This window comes from Castor canadensis, chromosome 12, assembly GCF_047511655.1.
Source record: "Castor canadensis chromosome 12, mCasCan1.hap1v2, whole genome shotgun sequence".
Lineage (NCBI taxonomy): Eukaryota > Metazoa > Chordata > Mammalia > Rodentia > Castoridae > Castor > Castor canadensis.
Genome location: NC_133397.1, coordinates 108762376 through 108782829, shown reverse-complemented (window position 1 = coordinate 108782829; position 20454 = coordinate 108762376). Strand labels below are relative to the sequence as shown.

The 20454-nt window shown below is 36.7% G+C and overlaps 1 protein-coding gene across 4 annotated transcripts in view; it reads right to left on the bottom strand.

Moving 5' to 3' along the window:
• Window positions 1–97: 97 nt before the first annotated feature.
• Window positions 98–20454, bottom strand: part of Csde1 (cold shock domain containing E1) — a 39845-nt gene continuing 19488 nt past the window's right edge. For 3 of the 4 annotated variants that reach the window (XM_020178926.2, XM_020178928.2, XM_074050698.1), the window contains 18 exons: window positions 20050–20248; window positions 19140–19249; window positions 18647–18739; window positions 17935–18032; window positions 15270–15351; window positions 14703–14831; window positions 14455–14580; window positions 13504–13716; window positions 11943–12083; window positions 11691–11855; window positions 9502–9609; window positions 8766–8941; window positions 8166–8278; window positions 6346–6465; window positions 3519–3697; window positions 2987–3150; window positions 2037–2169; window positions 98–1410 (listed from right to left, as the gene is read on the bottom strand). In XM_020178926.2, the coding sequence (XP_020034515.1) occupies window positions 1363–1410; window positions 2037–2169; window positions 2987–3150; window positions 3519–3697; window positions 6346–6465; window positions 8166–8278; window positions 8766–8941; window positions 9502–9609; window positions 11691–11855; window positions 11943–12083; window positions 13504–13716; window positions 14455–14580; window positions 14703–14831; window positions 15270–15351; window positions 17935–18032; window positions 18647–18739; window positions 19140–19249; window positions 20050–20248 (2397 nt within the window). In that variant the 3' untranslated portion in view covers window positions 98–1362. The remainder of the gene's footprint in view (window positions 1411–2036; window positions 2170–2986; window positions 3151–3518; window positions 3698–6345; window positions 6466–8165; window positions 8279–8765; window positions 8942–9501; window positions 9610–11690; window positions 11856–11942; window positions 12084–13503; window positions 13717–14454; window positions 14581–14702; window positions 14832–15269; window positions 15352–17934; window positions 18033–18646; window positions 18740–19139; window positions 19250–20049; window positions 20249–20454) is intronic. The other variant, XM_020178927.2, reaches the window with a different exon arrangement.

Genomic DNA, 20454 nt, shown 5'->3' with positions numbered 1-20454 from the left:
CGGCCACGTGGGCCTGCGACCTAGGAGTCACGCGGCAGGCCGCACCCAGCCCCGCCCCTCCCACCCGGGACGTTTCAATAATGAAAGCGCTGGGTGCTAGTGTCTCAAAAATCAGTAAATCTTTATTCGCTTTCATTCTTTCGCCATTAACAGAAAACTGGAGAAAGCAAAAATGTTTTATGTTTACAAAGATAAACGGCCTCTTTACCCGGAGATCAAAACCTCAAACGACAACGGGGAAGAGAAGCGCCCTCCCCACATCCCCTGAGCTGACCCTTGTCATCTTAGACAAAGCCTTCGGTCCACTGGCCAGGGACTCTTTATGTGGCCAATTCGAGATGAGGGCCAAGAAATCAGACCAATCCATTCCCGTGATATAAAGTTGGACAGAAGCCACACCAAGGATCAAGTGCCTGTATCCTACAGTACACAAGAACCAGGCGGCCACTTATAAAAAAAACAAGATTCATTTCAGGCACAACTTTTTTATTTTTTTTTTTTTTACGTTTTGTTTTTAAATCAGTAAAAGAAACTGGGTCCTAGAAGCTGCAGTGATCTAAGCAGCAGCAAGTTTGTGCATTTCTTTTTTTTGTTTTCGTTTAAATACGTTTAAATTATCACACTGCTGGCACACATCATATGCATGAAATTCTGCACCATACATACTAATTGTAGTAAAGTTATTTAACCCCCATCCCACCAAAAAAAAAAAAAAAAACCCTACTCTGGAAGGTAATTTTCACTGAAATCTAATCAAACTTTGTTAAATGGATTGTGACAAGATTATAAATGGTATGAAAAATAACATCTTAACATTTGGCCATCAACTTAAGAAAAATGGTTTGCTATATAAATTTTTGCAAATTTTAAAAGGTAATATATTCTACCCTCATATGGTCCTCAGAATTAAAGCATAATGAACAGGAAAGAAAAAAGAATGCAACTGAGTGCTAAGGCAGAACACCTTGCCAGAAGTAATGAAGGTAGAGTATATACTAAATATCAAGTGCAGAATTTCATAGGGCCAACAAGGTAACAGTCTGTATTTTTCACTTACACAGGCGAGGTGGATTTTGCAATTACCAGTTGCGTTAAATGCACCAAATAAAGCTCCTAAAATTGATACTATAAGGCGCCACCTTAAGTTTTCCAGGCTGCAACTGTGCATAATTTTAAAATGGTTTCTTAAATTTATTTATTTTTTTTAAACATAACATGAGGAAGGTGTTAAAACTGGTGTAATAGCTCAATAGAATAAGTATTCCAGATTTTGGGAGGGATGAAGAGGGAGATATTCAGAACCCTTCACCAGAATCCCCCCAACTTGATCATAGTGGATTAATGATGTGCTTGTGGATGTGGTTAGTCAATGACACCAGCTTGACGGATCTTTCTTTCTGCACCAAATCCCTGTGAAGAAATAAAGTTAGTTAATGACTTGAGTGTATGACAATCAGCCACATTCACAATTCCAAAATGAAATATAAACAGTATTATTATATCAAATCCACTACCAATTCTTTCTGAAAGGAAGAAATCATACAAGCCCCTCCTAACCCATTATCTAAGCTATGTATCAGGAAAAGGCAAGATATGCACTTTTGTGTGTGTGTGTGCACACACGCACAAGAAATGCACTCAGGGCTTTCATCTTGAGCCACTCCACCAGCGTGTGTGTGTGTGTGTGTGTGTGCGCGTGCGTGTCTGTGTGTGCGTGTGTGTGTGCGTGTGTGTGTGTGTGTGTGTGTGGTTTTTTTTAAAGGGTCTCTTGAACTATTTGCCCAGACTGGCTTCAAACCTCGATTCTCCTGATCTCTGCCTCCTGAGTAGCTAGGCACCGGTGCCTGGCAAAAGAAATGCACTTCTTATTGAAAGCAACCAGTGTATTAGAGGCTAAAGCAACGTGTAAGGGGTCCTAACAAGCAATGCCGAAGCTCCTTGCTTCATTAAGTCCTCTAACTTTATGCTGAAATGGGACTTCAAATAGTTTTTTAGCCTGTCAGTTGGATTCTCTCAAGCCTTGCATGGCATCATACCATTGAGTTATCTGGTCCCCTTGGCTGACGAAGAACCATTAGACGAGGAGCACTGGCATCATCCAGGGTGATGTTCTTCAAGCGATTGACCAACCTGTCAGGTCGAGGAGCTGCAACAGCCTTGGGGCCCTCACTGTAATGAAATCAAGAAGTGAGAAGAATCCACACTTGGTGGGAAAAAAGCAAGTGCTACCCAAATGACTCACTTTTAATGAGGGGAAGTCTTGCCTCATCCAGACAGCTAACAAGACAAGATAGACAAGTTTGTTTAAGTGTGTTGCACATATCCCCCCCAAACTGGAAAGATCGTCTTTGTGAGGATCAACCCTAGACTTGTCTACAACAGAGACATGATACATAAAACAAGGTAGTTATGTGTTGAAAACCTAAGAAATGTGAAATATGAAGAAAATAGCTTTAGAGTCTAGATCCTCTCATGGTAACAATGTTGAGATTTAAAAAAAAAAGAAAAAAAAAGTCTGCCTAGCAAGCTGGAGGCCCTGAGTTCAAACCTCAGGACTACACCCAAAAAGAAAACAGCATATAAATCAGGATGACTAAGGTATAAAAATCAGAATTTTAAGAAGCATGTATCTTAGAAATGACTTGATGAAAGAAAATGAGCTAATAAGCAGAATTAAGAACAAGGACTAAAGGATTAAATTTTTTTATATTTAAAATCTAGCATACATAGTGCTAGCACGGCAGAGTGCACAAGTGTTTCACTGGGACAGGTTTATAAGGCTAAAGGTCAAACAATAAAGACTAGAGGTAAAGATCACAAAACCAGATATAGAAAGTATCAAGCAATTACAAAAAAAAAAAAAAAAAAGGCAAGAGGGGAAAATAGCAGAAATGGAAAAGAAATCTAACAAAGAAGATACTACAGATGTTAACAGACAGCCTAGTGTGGTTACTAATCCAACTACAATTAGAGAAAAAAAACTCACCAGACTCGCCAGACATTACAGGCACTGCACTTGCCAGTGCGCTGGTTAAGAATCACTGAGAACTCCACCTCATCTCCTGCCTGTAGCTCAATGCCATCCTGAACTTCCTTCACGTGGAAAAAGAGCTTCTTGCTATCTCCTACTTCATAGTTAATGAAGCCAAACTGGAAAACCAAAGAGTAGAAAGGAGAACATGTCACAGGAAGGAAAAGCACAATGCAGAAAGGGGATTTATAAAACATAGCATTGATACCCTATTTAATCTCACTCCAAACTCATTTTCCACACTATGTATTTAAGTCACTAATAATCATTCATATTTCCTCTTTGCTAATATTGTCACTCCTTTTTATTTTCTTTCTAGGTTTTCTTTGAATTTTTTTATTAGGTATCCAAACCATTGAAAAGACTAAAAGTCAAAATAAAAAACCAAATGAATGTTGATGGGCTATTTGTTGGCTGAAAAAATGTCAGTGTTTTGGTTCCCAACACATGAAAGGATCAAATTCAGGTCCAGAGATGCTGCACTTACCTGATCTTTCACACACTCCACCGTGGCCCTACGCAGGGGTGTGATGTTGTAGGCCATCGTCTGTGCATTTTGGCCCAGGACACACAATTGGAACTTGACACTCTCCCCTTTCTGCAGGCAATCCCCTTTGTTGGCCATCCCAACTATGCCAAATGGATAGACTTCACCTTTCATATCCCCTGTAAGGAGAAACATATAAATCTAAAAGGTAATATTCACAACAGTGCTTTGATGGTTTTAATACCTCTAAAAATATTTTACATGCCTTTAAAAATATTTTTAAATCCTGAAGTTTAACATTAAAGCTTAAAAGGAATCCGAATACTGGGGGTATATTGTGACATTTACAAAAGTTCTTACAATATATCATAACCGAATTCACCCCCTCCCATCATTCTCTTTTAGCCCTTTCTCCCTCCATTCATGTAAAAGCTTCAACATGTCTCATTTTTCCATTTTCATACATGAGTACATAATAGAGAAAAGACCTTACTTGGTGTGTAAAATTCCAGTACAACTTAAAGATGGCCAACATTAAGGAAAAAATAAATAAAAGGAATCTGAATGTTAAATAGTAATATGGAAACAAATATGAACTATATGAACTATATTATAAGCTCATTAGCATCCTAGCTAACTTTTAAATTGCATTTATGAACTTAAAATAACACTAAAATTTATAATCCCATGCACTATCTTCTAAGCACTATAGGTTGCTAATTTATCCACGACTATCTTCTTACACACATGATCTGAACAAACCACTCAAAAATATTTTTGCCTCATACTCAACCACACAGCAAACTAGCCAGGCATAGGCAAAACAATGCAGATACATTGACATTCGCCTCCTTTATTCTGATCCACGTTCTCTCAAACCACTGGCTACTTTCTCCTACAAAAGGGCTCATAAGCTTTTTTTTCTTTTTGGCAGTACTGGAGTTTGAACTCACACTTGCTAGGCAGATGCTCTACCACCTGAGCCATACCCCAGTACTTTTTTATCATTTTTAGATAGGGTATTGTATTTTTTGCCTGGTGCTGGCTATGGACCCCAAACCTCCTACCAATGGCTCTAGTGTAGCTGAGATAAAAGGTGTGCTAACACTCCTGGCTTATTTGTTGAGATGGGGATCTCATGAACTTTTTGTCTCGGCTGGCCTGAAACTGCTCTTCTTCTAACTGGGATTACAGGCATAAGCCACCATACTCAGCAACTTTTTAAGGATAGTAAATATTGGGGTCACAAGTCATTCCATGTCTATTACAACTACTTGACTCTGCTGTTGTCATAAAGCAAGCAACCAAAGGTAGTATGTAAACAAACAGTTGTGGTTATGTTTCAAGAAAACTTCACTTATAAAAACAAGCCTTTCTCTTCCCTAAATTCTGTACTACAACAGTAATAAGCTGCCAGCAAGCCATAAATAAGTGAATGAGAGTTCACTTGCTCATCAACTCAGCTTTTAGGTAAATCCATTTAATGGACAAAGAAGAGAAAAATAGGCAAGAAACAGAAGTTTCAGAACTGGAACTGCTTTTAGCAATCATCTCAGTGATTATAAGACAAAACTTCTTTTAAAACATGCAAGGACCAAACACTTGAGATTATTCCGACAGTCCAAGTCTAGAATATAACCAACTTTTATTAAGCACTTCTACTGTTTAAAAATGATGAAACTGCGCTAGGTAAAATTTGTCTGTTACATAGCTAGGAAGTGGTGTTCAGCTCTTGGTCTGTTTAACTCCCAAGTCTTCGATTCAGTTACAGTTGTTCTTACAACTATGTGAGAAAATGTAATCTTGTCTGGTCCCAGAAAAGTCTAAACAGAGATGCACCCAAAATTTCCTTTCTACAAAATTCTTGCTTTGGACTATATCCTACAGCCAGTGTTGAAGAATAAGAGGCATTAAAAAGGACCTGGTTGAAATCTCAGGTCTTCTCATCTATTCCACCATCATGTAGTCCTACTATCCTAATCATTCAGTGTTCTTTACTTCTATTGCACTTATTTTATGGACACCAATGGTATAAAGTTGGTCTTTCAGGTGGTAACTGTTAGGAGGAAAGAGGGTACCAGAACTGAGAGAATTCTTAAAAATGGGGAGAAAAAAAGCAGCAGAAAGTGGAAATGCACAGAGCCATTCTGGAGATGAGAAAATCTCCACGGAACTCTACCTATTAAGGTACAATTTTTTTTTTTTAATTGGTGGCAATGGAGTCTAAACTCAGGGTTCTTGAGTTTGCCAGGCAGGCACTCTAGGAATTGGGAGCTTTTTTTTTTTTTTTTTTTGCAGCACTGGGGTTTGAACTGAGGGGCACACGCTTGCATGGGCTCTCCATCTGATCTCTGACTCCTGAGTAGTTAGGATTACAGGCCTGAGTCTCTGGTGCCCAGTCCTAGGAGTTGTTATATTTTGATTAAAGGACAGATAAACTCGTACAAATAAAAATATTTTTAAACCTGAAAACTGAATGGTTGCTAACGTAAATGACTAGTAAAAACTGTTAATGTTTGTTTACCATCATTCAACATTATATGCATTTTTTCAGTATGAGATTTTGTTCGTCTTTCTCTACAGTACTCAAATAGTGACTCTTATCAGTCATGTACTCACACAGTAGTCACCTGTTCACAATTTAAATTCAGACTGACCTTATTTCCAAGGAGCATAAAAATAAAAACCAAGCATGGGAGGAAGGGGAGTCCTTTCTTAATTCAGTTTGTAAGAAACTGGCAATGAATCTCATCATATTTTAAAATGTTGAAAGTGCTCATCAGAAAGTACAGCAAATCTCAGAACAATGGGACAGATTTGTGCTTACCTTCCTCCACAATCTCAATCATTCCTTGGTACTCAATCTGCGTTGGATCAACACCCCTCAGAGGGCGAATGACTTTACCAGAGTAGATGGTGGGATCAGCTTCCTCAGTAATGCCATTCACTGTAAGACAAATGCATGCATACCTCTTACTCAATTTCATTTAAACTCTATTCAACAGGGAAAAGAGAAAAAAAAAAAATGAGCACAAATGCAACCACAAGGAGATCTAGCTGCCTGCTATACTTGAAATGGGACAGGAGAACTTAAAAGTTCTATTCCTAGAATAACTGACTTCAAATATTTTGGTTTTTCCTTATTCTTGGCAGTACTAGGGTTTCAACTCAGGGCTTCACACTTGCTAGGCAGGCACTTAACTGCTTGAGCCACACCTCTAGCCCTTCCAAACTACCATTAAAATGCTTGATTTTACTAAATAAACTCAACTTGTTTAAGGAATTAGCCAGTATCCATGTTTAAAATATGCCCGCTCTTTCATTTTTTTTTTTGGTGGAACTGGGGTTTGAACTCAGGGCCTTGTGCTTGCAAAACAGGCACCTTACCACTTGAGCCATGCCACCAATCCTGCCCGCTCTTTCAAAGGAGACCAAATGTCACCTTTTTTAGTTAGGCCTTTCCTGGTCTCTAAAATGGAAAATCTCAATAGCTATGTACTTCTCTGATTTACCTTATAACATCTTTCCAAACAAACTGCATACAGTATTTTGTTCCTCTTGTCTGTCCAATTTTCCATCAAAAAAATAAGATCAACGTAGGCAGGAATTTATCTGTTCTCTTCAATACTGTATGTTATCTCTAATGACTAAAGCATATCATATACCTAGATAGTTAGGGAACTAAAATTAATGGTCTCAACTATCATTCTCTATGTCTCACCCAGAGAAAATGTTACTTTTGGAAATTCAGCTGAAAGCTGAAACTTAAGTTACTGCTTTTTAAATAGCTATTATTTTCTTTTCTGGGGGAATAGGGGTGATCCTGGGACATGGACTCAGGGCCCCAAGGTGCTCGAACACTGGAGAGACACCTTTAGGTTTGTTTCTTTTTTGGTGGTACTGGGGTGAGAACTTAGGGTGTTGTGCATAATAGGCAGGCACTTTACTGGTTGAGCTACACCTCCAGCTCTTTTTTCTCTGGTTGTTTTTGGATAGGGGTCTTGCTTTTCTGTCCAGGCTAGACTGGACTGTGATCCCCCTGTTTTATACCTTCTGCCATAGCTGAGTGACAGGTACAACCACCATCCCAGCCTTTATCAATTTACATGGGATCTCACAAGCTTTTTGCCCAGGCTGGCCTCAAACCACAATTCTCCTGATCTTGGCCTCCAAAGTAGCTCGGATTACAATGGTCATGAACCACAGTGTCCCACCTTTTAATTTCTCCCCCTACCACCAGAAGTGGGTGAGCATGGTGCTGGGGATCAAATCTAGGGCCTTGCACATGTCAGGCAAGTCCTCTACCACTCAGCTACTTCCGCAGTCTACATTTTTCATGAGACTCACTATTCTCTCAGTCTACTGGGGAAATGCCTTTCTCCGTAACTCCCTGAAGATTTATATGAATAGGAATTTACTTTTAAGAGAGACATTTAATGAAACAGACTGTTCACCCTAGAATTTTAGTAGCTCTAGGGTGGGAACAGACAACCTCCAATTTTAACAAGCAGCCGGGTTATGATACTGATCTGGATATCATGGCTGAGAATGACTGATGTAGAACTGGGTCTCGTCTTCCTTTCCCACCCCTATCCCTTATCTTCCAATGAAAGTATAGGATGAATAACAGAAGTCACATTTCATTACCTGAGTGAGTTTTGTTTACTTTTTCAGCACTAACTTTATTGCCTTTGCCTTTGGACAAGCTGTATTCGACCATGTCCCCCAGTTCCAGGCTATCGACATCACCAGAAAACTCACTAAAGGGAAAGGAAATGACATTTAAATAAGATAGTACCACAAACATCAACAATAACAAGTAGATTTTATTTCTTCTATAACATTCATGGCAAGTCTATTTCAGTTACACAGGTAATAAAGTGGTAGAGCCTGAACTCAAAACTGAATCTTCTAGTTCTAAGAAACCACACTCTTATTAACTAGTATGCCATACTGTGTACCAAATGCACAACTTTCTGGTACCAACATTTGTAACAAAGCAGTATTCTTTCACTGAAGCAGAAAGGCCTTATCTAATGTTCAAAGAAAGCACAGGCCTTTCTATCTTTGGCCACATTTTCTCTATATATATGTAGATGATTAACTTCAGTTTATACTTGTGATATTTTATCAATATGAAATCTGGGCTTCAAAAACTAGTAATTAGTTTTTTAAATTAATCTTTTAAATTCTAATGTAAAAAAAGAATGGATAATAAGCTGCAAGTGCCCAAAAGACAATCCTTACCTATAATGGAAAAAGATTTCCTTATCATGATTGGCTGTTTCAATAAATCCAAAATTATCTTTCAGAGTTGCCACATAACCCAAGAGCCTTTTGGAGCTGGAATTACGACCTAAGAGTCGCACACAAGTTGCAATCTGCTGTCCAGGCCTCTGTTTGTCACTAATACTAAATTCAACCTGTGAAAAATAAGAATGATCCTAATACCATACTCTGAAAATGAGACCTAAGACTCCTCCACACCATGTTTTCCACTTCAGATATCTTTACAATTGCTCTGATGAAATAAGATTTTTCACCGAAACACCTCTAATGTCTCATTCCATTTTGCACAAAAGATTAAGTTTTGTCCTTCAGTGTGTATTCCTGTAATGTTCTAATTTTTCTAACGGAGGGCTAGTATGAAAAAAAAATGAACAGCAATATAAAATCAGAGACTTTACTTTGATAATATTTCAATTAACTTTTAACTTTCTTACCAATATTAATATTTTTTTCTATGCTAGTGGATTTAAGCTAATCTTATCTAATGTTTAAATACAGATTCCTCAAAAAAACTGAGCTTGGAAAACCCAGTTTTAATGGAATGAGCTTTTAAATTGGAAAATTATCAAATATTAAACCTTTTTAAGTGCAAAATATACTTAGTCGAAACTTGATGAAATGTGATCAATCCTGCAGCATTTATTATTAAGATGACAACCTTTAAACCTTCCTCAAATAAGCAGAATTATCTTGCCTTATCTCCTATTTGAGGAGAAGTAGATCCTTCCACATCCTTGGCTTGAAAAGCAATTGTCAGTTTCACCCCACAATCATCATAAGCAATAATGCCATCCTCAGCCTCCTACAAAAAAGGTAGTCAGAATACAATGAAAATAGCCTCAATAACAAAAAGCAATATAAGTAACTATAGTTTTTAAGAGATCCTTAAACCAAAAAATTGGCAGAGCTATAGAAATTTCTTAAGTCTTGGCTTCTTTAAACAGTAACAATTTTTTGGGGGGAGGAGGGGAAAGAAATGGGATTGGGGTTTGACCCCAGGGTTTCATACGTGCAAAGCAGGTGCTCTACAGCTTGAGCCACACCTCCAGTTTATTTTGCATTGGTTATTTTGGAGATGGGGGTCTCAAGAACTATTTGCCCCAGAGGTTGTTCTTGAATCATGATCCTTCCAATCTCAGCCTCCAGAGTAGCTAGGATTACAGGCATAAGCCACCAGGGCCCAGTGTGAGATTATTTTTTATAAGGCCTTAACCCAAGAATGGCTCAATCTGCTGCCATTGGGTTCTTTAGTCTTAATCTAACTTTTGCTGATGAAGAGAAGTTATTGAAAACTTATAATACACTTAATTGTACAGTCCTCACAGCCAATCAGAAATTAAAGTGAGAGTATCATTTTCAAGTTGAGACTGAGTACAACATCAAGTCTTAGCATCCTCTACAGAAGTTAATATGCCTTCTTTACTATCCCACCACACCTCACATGGTGCTTTGGACACTATGTCAGTCACTACATGTACTAATGCACTGTAAGACCTAGCACAGCTCAAAGTACTTGATATAAAGTAGGTGATGAATTAACATGTGTATTAGTGATATACTAATATTTCCACAGTAACGTTTAAGAATTTGTTATGTCATACATACTATTACTTACTTAATAACTACATAAATTATATAATTTTTATGGTTTCAACATCATTTCTCTGGGGTTAATGTCCTTATCATTAATCTATCTTCTTTCCTAAGCTTCAGATCTTATATATGCAAAACCAATTCACTTCTATTTTTCTACAATTCATATTCCTCCTTTAACTGCTTATATAATGACTTACTGAACACATTATTAAATTTGTTATAGCAAAAGCATCTCCTTAATTACTCTTCCCCTCAGTCTTAGGAAGTTAACTAAACTTGACTGAGGTAGTCAGTAAAATGTTTCAGTAATTATTTCAAATTACTTGATGCTCCAGTGTCTCTCTGATGTACCTTCTCTTGTTTATATCCATTGTCTGTCTCTATATCAATAACTATCTTAACTATTAAGTAATTTCTTATTAATCTTCTCCATTTTCTGCCATCTTCCACCCCCTTTTAGGCTCCATAATAACTGACATTTTCCCAAAGCACAAACCTGATAGTACCCTCCAACAGAAAATCTTTTTCTTGGGAGTACAGAAGGTCTAAATTCTTTTGATAGTAATTATCATCTCCCTCCTCATCTAGCTGCAGTCTGATAGCTCATTTCCCCTATTCTCCCTCATCCAAAACAAAAAACTAGTTACTGCTGCTTTTTAAAGAAACACAATTTTTCCTGTACCTATTTTCTGTGAGAGTTCTTTTCATCCTATCTTTGCTTATTAAATGTTAACATCTTAGTGGAATCATCCCAGTTCTTCTCAGGTAGAATGAGAATTGCCAGCACACTCATTTGCTTTGATATTTTTTTGGGGCGGGGCAGGGGAGGAGGGGGGCGGCTCAAACCCGAGACCTCCTGAAGGTTACTCATGTGTTCTACCACTTCAGCTACATCCCCAATCCTTCTCATTGACTTTGAATTGCATTGTTTTATATTCTATTACATATTTCTATATAATGCTTTCAATTTGTTTTTACTTGAAAGTAGAACCTATCTTAAAACATCCTATCTCCTATATAGTGGATTTTTTCAATAATGTTTTAAGAAAATCTACCCAATATTGTAGTTTTAATCTGCTTAGAATACAAGGATCAACACTTCAAAGAACTATCCACCTAAAAATATGAATGATGCCAAGGTATGAAACCATGCTCTCATTACTTCAATGATAATATTACAGGGAACTCTTAAAGAGATAACACTCTATTATTGTGTGGATTCTATTACAAGGTGCTTGTTAGAAAAAATAAATACATATAAAATCATTTTCATCAAGTAAAACTTACCTTCTCTTTGCCTTTATTTGGGCTAGTGGTTTTAGGGTTAGAAAAAGTGGCTTCTTTTTCTACAGTGCCCAGAAAACGATGATCTGAATGGGAATGGAATGAAACTGTGCCCTTGGGAAGTTTTTTAATCCTAATAGCATGATTTCTTTGGGCAGAGAGCATATCCTATAAACGACAACACAAAATTAACTTTAAACCGGCAAATGAAGCATGAGAAAACCATTCCCCAAAACTTTTCTCCACCGTACTCACAGGAACCACAGTAAACTCTACTTCATCTGCAATATGGAGCTGGTTCCCATCTAGAATTTCACTGAAGTGGAAGAACATACGAGCATCGCGATCCACACACTTGATGAAACCAAAACCATCTCTCATGGCAGCAATCACACCCTGAAACCCAAGTAATATTTTCATGGTTGTGAAACTTGTCAAGTAAAGCAACATTTAAGTATGGAAGCACCATCAAGTTAAATTCATTAGGATTTCTTTCTTTTAACAATCCAAATGTTATATCCACATTTTGTATTTTTTTCACTGAAATACAAAGTTATTGTTCTCAATGAAGTAATTTAACCTCAGCAATTTTCTGAGACTTCTTAGCAGATACTCATGAGAAAAACTGTATTTAAATGTAAGCACATATGTACAATGTACTTCATAAAAGCCCAAGCCTTTTTATACAAAAAGTATTTTTTACAAATAACTTTCAGAAATTTCAAATATTTGTTGATAAACATTGCAGAAGTCATGACAAAAGCAACTCTCTAGTCTCAACCTCAAAAGTAAGTTTAGGCACAGAAAGGACCTAATATTTAAGCCAGAAGAATAAAACATAAGAAATACTTTCTTCATGTTTTCTTTCTTCTTACTTTAGGAAGAAGCTCTGTAAGAGCATTTTGTCTTAATTACCTTGAACATGGTAGACAGTCAATGTTTACTAGAATGAGCAGATTCTTATCAGTCTAGTTACAAAAGTATGTATTACATATTTACTATTGCAGAGATGATTATTCTGTAACTAGTTTTGAATGTGACCTACACAATATCGTGACATTTAATCCTTGCCAAGTCCTGATAACCAAGCTATTATAATCCGTACAGAAAGGTAGAGCCCTTCCTAAAAAAAAAAAAATCACACCCTCAGACCACCAAACTAAGTTAAAAGTGTCAAGTAAGATAAAAAGCAAGTGCCAAATAAGATTATTTCTCCAAAATCAAAGGTTAAACAAGTGTCAAATTTTAAATTTCATCAAGTATATCCAGTTTCACTGACAGCAATGACATATATAATGTAGAAGGTCTGGTCCCAAAAAGAACTATGTATTATGTCAGAGAAAGTCAGTCCACAAAAACGGAGTTTGTGAAGTAATTCTGGTACATGCCACTTGCAGACACTTGCTTATTAAAAAGAATTTGAAAAGCTCTACCATCATAAAACAAACCAGTGCATGACCAATTAGACCTTGTTCAATCTAGTGCTTACTAAATCTCTTAGAAAACAGATTGGGGAAATCGACTTTCTACTACAGTTGGTTTGAATCCTGTCACTAGTCCAAATATCTTAGCAATCATCCTGTGTAAATTTCTATTCTGAAGTTTTTTGCATGTATTTCCAAGATAACTGCAGATGCCAAATTCAGACTGACTCAAATACCTGTGGCTCTTCATTATCATAACAAGCCAACTTCCCCAACATGGTTATTATTACAAGACCTTTCAATTTAGTAGTACAAATTTGAACTTGACACTGGACCCTACATAGTAGATGCAAATCCAATAACTTAGATGCAGATCCAGTAACATCACTTACCATTTCTCTGGCTTCATTAGTGAACTGAAATGTATTTGATAGAACTTCTATGTTGGTTGCTCGTTCTAATTTGTCACGTCGGTCTGTTGAAATATTAAACCTAACATGGTCACCTTCCAGCAGGGTCACCTTGGATTTTGTATCTTTATCTCCAAAGGGAAGTTCTTTAGGAATCACAAAGTCAACTTTGATTCGTCCTGGTAATGGGTCATTCTGATGAGAAGGAAAAACGATTTTAGCTGGAGATTTCTCATCCTTCCTAGTTCTAAGTCAAACAAGAAGAACACACAGCAAACCCATGTTATTTATAATACACTTCCCAAGAGGGGAAAAAAGGTGTTGAAAATAAAGTCCATTTTGAAAGCTTCACGTTTCTATGGTCACATGACACAACAATACAATCACAACACTGCAATTAAGACTCTAAACTGTGATACTAAGTGATTTACTTAAACAATAGCATTCCCTGTCTTTTATATTCCATATTTCCTCAACAATGACACCACCCATCTCCTTATGCCCCCACATATGAAACAAATTGGGGGGGGTGTGGTGTGGAATTTGGAGAAGAGGAAACAAATTCATGTCCAAACTGCAGTCCAATTTATGAGTGGTTTTTTCCAATTTAACCAACAGTCATTCTGGCCTTTTCTCATCACCCAGTTAAAATATTCATGGATGTATCATTCATTAGTTTCTTTTTCTCTGCAGTACTAGAGATCAAATCCATAGCCTCAAGCATGCTACACACTCTACCACTGAAGCCACCCTCAGCCCCCATGAAGTTTCTCTTTTAAATTACTCATTATCAAGACACACTTATGTTTCACTATCATGTAATTACATTAATCACATGGAATAAAACTTCAGTATATCACACTGCACTTTTCTATTACCGATTTGGGGGGGAGGGAGGAATAACAGAGAACTCTCTTAAAAAAGACAACTTACCTGGTTTTTACTGGGTACTTTTGGGATAACTTTGGTTACGGTTCCTTCAAAATGTTCAATGCTGATATCTTCAAAAATGACTGTTCCTTGAGGCAATAGTCTGACATCTGTTGCAACTTCTTTACCCTAAATCAGGGATGGGGAGGGTGAGAGGGACAGGAATGACAGTGTAATTTTTAGTGTTTCTTAAAAATGTAATCTACTATTAATCTTAAAAAGTCAAAGATCAAGTTATTTAACCATCTTACATTTCTGTCCTTGATTGTGAATTCCACATCATCTCCAGGCTGTAAAGTTTCTAGGTCACCTTTAAATTCACTATAGTGAAAGAATATCTCCTTCACAACATCACCTCTTTCAATAAAGCCAAACGCCTCCTAAAGCAAAAACACCCCAAACCCATGAACATTATACCATACAATTTATAAATTTATGATCACAATATAAAAATTAAACTTTTTCATAAAATTATACTGCAGTCTAAACAATGTAACTTGGTTAAGTTAAAACATTAATAGTATCAATGAAAAGACACATAAAGAACATAGGAGGAGTATTTTACTCCCATCTCCTGTGTGGGGAGCAGGAAATGTTTCTATCACTTTTCCCCACTTCTCTCTACTTTATCCTGTTTAAACTAAAATAAATCCTTGCCAAAACTTAAAAAAAAAATTGCATTGCTAACCACACAATTTTATAGAGATTAGTTTTGAGGTTAACAGTGAAGTATGTTTTAAAGCAGAAGACAGGAAAAACAAGAAGACATAATGTAGTCAAAGAAAAAATGGAAAAATTTCAAATTTGTTGACACTTACCTTCATGGCACAAACTACTCCCTGACAGCGGGCTTGCTTCTTTTTCAATAGCATAATGTTACGAGCACTTACAGCACCAGTACTAGAAAGAAATGGGGCGGGGGCAGAGAATGGGTTAAAAAACAATGGCTTGTTAGGTTAGAAAAGGTGAGTCTAGAAAAACTAGTTTGGGTTATGGTATCTGATCGTTTTTATATAGCTTCATATGCAAAGGACTTTTGATCAAACTTGCTAGCATTCTAAATTTGCCATTCTTATATGGATCATTTTGAGACTTGTTTTTTAAAATGTATACTTGGGAGTCAGGCACTCATGGCTCACTCCTGTAATCCGAGCTACTCAGGAGGCAAGTGTTCAGGACGATCTGGTTCGAGGACAGTCCAGATAAATAGTTTGAGAGATCTTATCTCAAAACAGGGCTAGCAGAGTGGCTCAAGTTAGACTACCCGCCTAGCAAGCCAAGCAAGTGTGAGGCTCTGAGTTCAAGCCCCAAAACCGTCAAAAAAAAAAAAAAAAAGGTTACATGGTGTTCTACTCTGCTTTTCAATTCCAACAAAGACAAATTAAATGTTATCAAAGGCATCAAACACTAAAATTTCCAACAGTATTACTGAACAAATGTTTGTAAGTACTATGTGCTGTAAACTGAAGTACTGGTAACAGACGAATTTAGAGATGGTCTGTTACCAATGAAGTATAAATTTAGTAGCCCATCACAGTTGGATGCCAGCCCAGGCAAATAGTTCTTGAGATCCTATCTCAAAAATAACCAACAGGCGTAGGCAGTAGAATGCCTGCCTAGCCAAGCATGAGACTTTGAGTTCAAACCCTGGTACCACAAAAAAAAAAAAAAAAAAAAAAAAAAAAAAAATATATATATATATATATATATATATATATATATGTATATATGATTATATAAGACACAGCAGTGTTGTTGGTATAGTTGTTTTAAAAGTTGTAGACCAAACAATTATTTCCTTAATTCTTCATGAACAAATGGTAAACAAACTGTACTTTTTATTTAAAATACTTAACAGACTAACAAAACAGCAGAAAAATCCTCCTTGCCTTTGCAACTCACTACAGTGATTTCAATATTCTGCTATTTAAAAGCTGCGTGAATTTGGCAAGTAATTTAGTAAGAATTCATACTTCGTGCAACAGGTGAAGAAACAGATAATGCTCTTGTGAGGATAAAGAACTAAATATAAAAGCATTTAATGCAAATTGTTGGCAGGCACATATAAGCACTTCGTATATCCATGCTCACAACTCAACTTGCATCCTTATAGAATTCTAAGAGGTCTGATACAACTACTACTGCCCATATGCTTGAACTTTCCTTTCCATATGTTGCTGAAAAGTGCATTCCTAGAGCTTTTTCCAGCCTTACTTTTGCAGTGCTGGGGCTAGAACCCAAGTCTCACATATGTGGTAAGCACTCTTTCACTGAGCTACATCCTCAGCATTTGGTTTATGAGACAGAGTTATAATATGTAGTCCAGACTGGCCTGGAACTTGTGATTCTCCTGCCTCTGTCTCCACAGTGCAGGCATTACAGACATGTGCTAATACAACCAGCTCCAAACTTCCTACCCTTCTTGCATCTCTCATCTCTTTCACCCTAAAATAAAAATAATTATCCCTGGGCTTTTTAAACAACACATTCCTTAACTGCTTATGCTAATGGATTGAACAGCATTTCCCATTACTAGCTTCTAAGTCTCTGTGCTGTTCATGCAACTGTACATTTAATATTTCTAGAGTTGAAAACAGACATTTCCAACTCTAACTGCCAAAGTAAGCATAATTCTTTTTACACACTGAGTACTTTCTCCTTTATCTCCTTAGTCAACCATCTGTCCAATAGGCCAGGCAAGAAAAATAGCATTTGGAATTTGTAATTCCAATTATACCTCTATCTAATCAATTATTAAGCTTAATGATTTCATCTTCCCAATGTGGTTTGAGTTCTCTACCCTATACCCTGGCCTACCTATATTAGGTTCTCATCTTTCATGCTAACTTTCATATTGTATCACTAGACTACCTCTAGTCTAGAGCATCACTACTTTCCAAAAGTCTACCATCTACCCCATTTACAAAGATCTAAATCAATCCCTCCTTGTATTAAATTATGTGAAGATTCCTATAATGATGGTATAGAGTACAAACTTCATGTTCCTACAATCAAATCAGTTCAGTCATCTCAAACTTTTAGCTATTTCCCCAAACCTGTCATAATATACTTCCTCTGCCCAAAATGCTTCTCATTTCCCTATGACTTCTCTTTGTTCCCTCAAAATAACCTCAAGCACTGCTACTTTTCTAAACTCTTCAATGACCTCTAGAACAACGTGAAAATTGACCGTGTTTTAATCACCTTAAACAGTGCCTATCACAGACTACTCAGAATGTCAAATATTCAGCTGATGAATAAAAAGTTCAAAAGGCATGAAACTATTCAGATTTGCATGTTAGGTTGTAACCTCACTTTGTATTTTGTAATGTAAAAACAACAGTATAAGTAGGGTGGAAAAAATTTGAAAAGAACTTACTGGCTGCTGGAGTGGCTCAAGTGGTAGAGTGTCTGCCTAGCAGTGTGAAACCCTGAGTTCAAACCCCAGTACAGCCACAAAAAAAAAAAAAGAACAGAACTTACTGTTTATTGTTATCGATTACAAAGTTTATTTTATCTCCGGTTTCAAGCTGAACATTCCCTTCAACATCTTCTGGGGTGTAAGTCAGATAGAACACTTCCTGTGAATTAACAAGTTATTATTATTATCTTGGCAGGATGCATAGTCACTGTATACTGTGATTTACTTAAATACTTAAACTGGTGGCATTTTAAAGTCAAATTTCTTAAAATTATATACTTTATGATAAGTTGTTTTATTCATATAAACACACTTCCCCCTCCATGGTGCTGATGACTTCTGGGAGTCCACAGCTGAGCAGCAATCCAACTTCAAAAAGCTTACACACGTGGAAGCATTTGCCCAGAGACTGTAGTTACATTTCAAAAAGACAGTTTTTACATAAGGCATTCCAAACAAAAAAGGTGGAGTTAGTGTTTAAAAGGAACCAGAAATAAATCCCCCCACCCACAACCCCCCAAAAAGTGATTTAAAGGAGCATTTTTACCTTAATGTTCTAACTAAGGTCACACTTGGGCAAGCTAACACACTTGGAAGTCCTATGGATTTTTTTCTTTTTAAATTTTTTGATTATGCTGCACTTGAAGTCTCTTAGAAACCAAATTTAAAACTGATTTTAGCAACTAGCTTACGTTTTCTACTTTGAATTTCAATGTACGCTTATAGATCACATGGTGGATCAGGCAAAGGTTTAAGAAAAATACACAAGTTTACCCCATTACGTTCGTAGCATACACTCCCTGTTGGACTCTGACCCGGGGCAGCTGGAGATTTACTCTCTAAGTTGTGAGGAACAGCGCACACAACCTACCAGTCAAAAAAAAAAAAATTTCCATTGCTAATCATTTCAGGAGCAGCACTGTGCAATATAAACTGAATTTTAATATCCTCTATCCTATACACAGGGATGCATTTTAATATGATCCACAAGAGGATGCCATGCTGCCAAGTTTCAAACTTACAGTATGTAAACTGACTGTAAGTACAGACTTAGGGTTATATGTAAAACCCAAACTGAGTCTTGACCATATTTTTATTTTAGGTCAAGAAATGCCAGTGCTTCTGATATAATTTTAAAATAGTAATCTTTATATACTATAGCTTTCTTCCGTGCAAACTGAGGAGATGGGGAAAATCTTCCTTTTCTAATGTGAAAGATATGCAAATGCAGGGCCCTAAGAAAATACAAAGCATCAAAGTCACTAACTTGTCCATTCATTCGTTCTTCAGGATGGGTTTCTGGTTTTATCTTCACCAGTTTAATAGCAATGGGTTTCCCAGTCCGCCGGTCAGATGACACTTCGAATTCAACATCATCTAAAATAAAGAATGTGTTATGTTTGTTGGACTAATATTTGCAAAGTGGTATCTCACTCCTGAGCTCTTATTCAGGGAGAATTTGAGTTGCTTTAGACCAGTGGTTCAAGGTGTGGTCCCTGGACCAGCAGTACCAACATTACCTGGGAGCTTAGTAGAAATGCCAATTTTTGGGCCTCACTCCAGACCTATGCAAAGACAAACTCTGGGGATCAAGTTGGTTTAACAAGCCATCCAGGTAATTCTGATACACAAATGTTTCAGAACCACTGCCTTAACTAAGATAGTCATATATTAAATCTTACTTTTCACAGTACTTATACATACTACAAATGAGGCAATAAAAAGGCAAGTTTTTCTTTTGACCTCTTTGTTCTTCAGTTTCTTTATCAGTAAAGTAAGAATAATTCCTAACTAAAAGGCTCTCTGTGAAAATTAACCTAAACAATGCTTTAGGTACAATAGCATGTACCTACATCATTTGACAACCCAAATACTCAGATTAGCCATGACTCTAACTCCTTTCTTAAAAATGTTTTTTGAAAAATACAGAGATCTCATGACTTCAGTCCTTTAAATTTTCCAAGCATCTACTGTAAAAATACTCAACGATATCAATTAGCCTTTCAATACCTCAAGGAAACTACTACAATAGATATTCGGATTCTGCAATACAAACTTCAGTAACTGGTACAACTAAAAGGCAAATTCTTATTCTTTGACTTAAATACTTTTTGAAAAGCACTCTCATGAGCAAGATGACATGCAAGAGAAATTTTAAAGTAAAAATGACAGATTACCTCCTACTTTTAAGTCCTGCAGGTTGCCATTATATTGTGAACAGTGGAAGAAAAGTCTAGCTTGACGTTCTGAACACTGAATAAATCCATAAGAGGTTAGCAGTTTTTCAATAACCCCAGTTTCACGCAGTGCTGCTGAAGTACCATTGGGGTACCCATTATGTCCATTGTTGTGGAGAAGGTTTGGATCAAAGCTCATCTGTTTTTAAAAGAGAAAGAACTCAATATATAAAGATTTGTCCTTTAGCTCCATAGTACAGTAAGTCTAAATGACAAGTCACTGAATCTTCACTTTTTAAAAAGGCAAAGAAAATAAGGGGAAAATAGATAAAAGGAAGATTATGGGCTTTTATTTCTGAAATGTTAATTAAGCTAATAAAACATTTGAGAGGAAAAAAATTATTC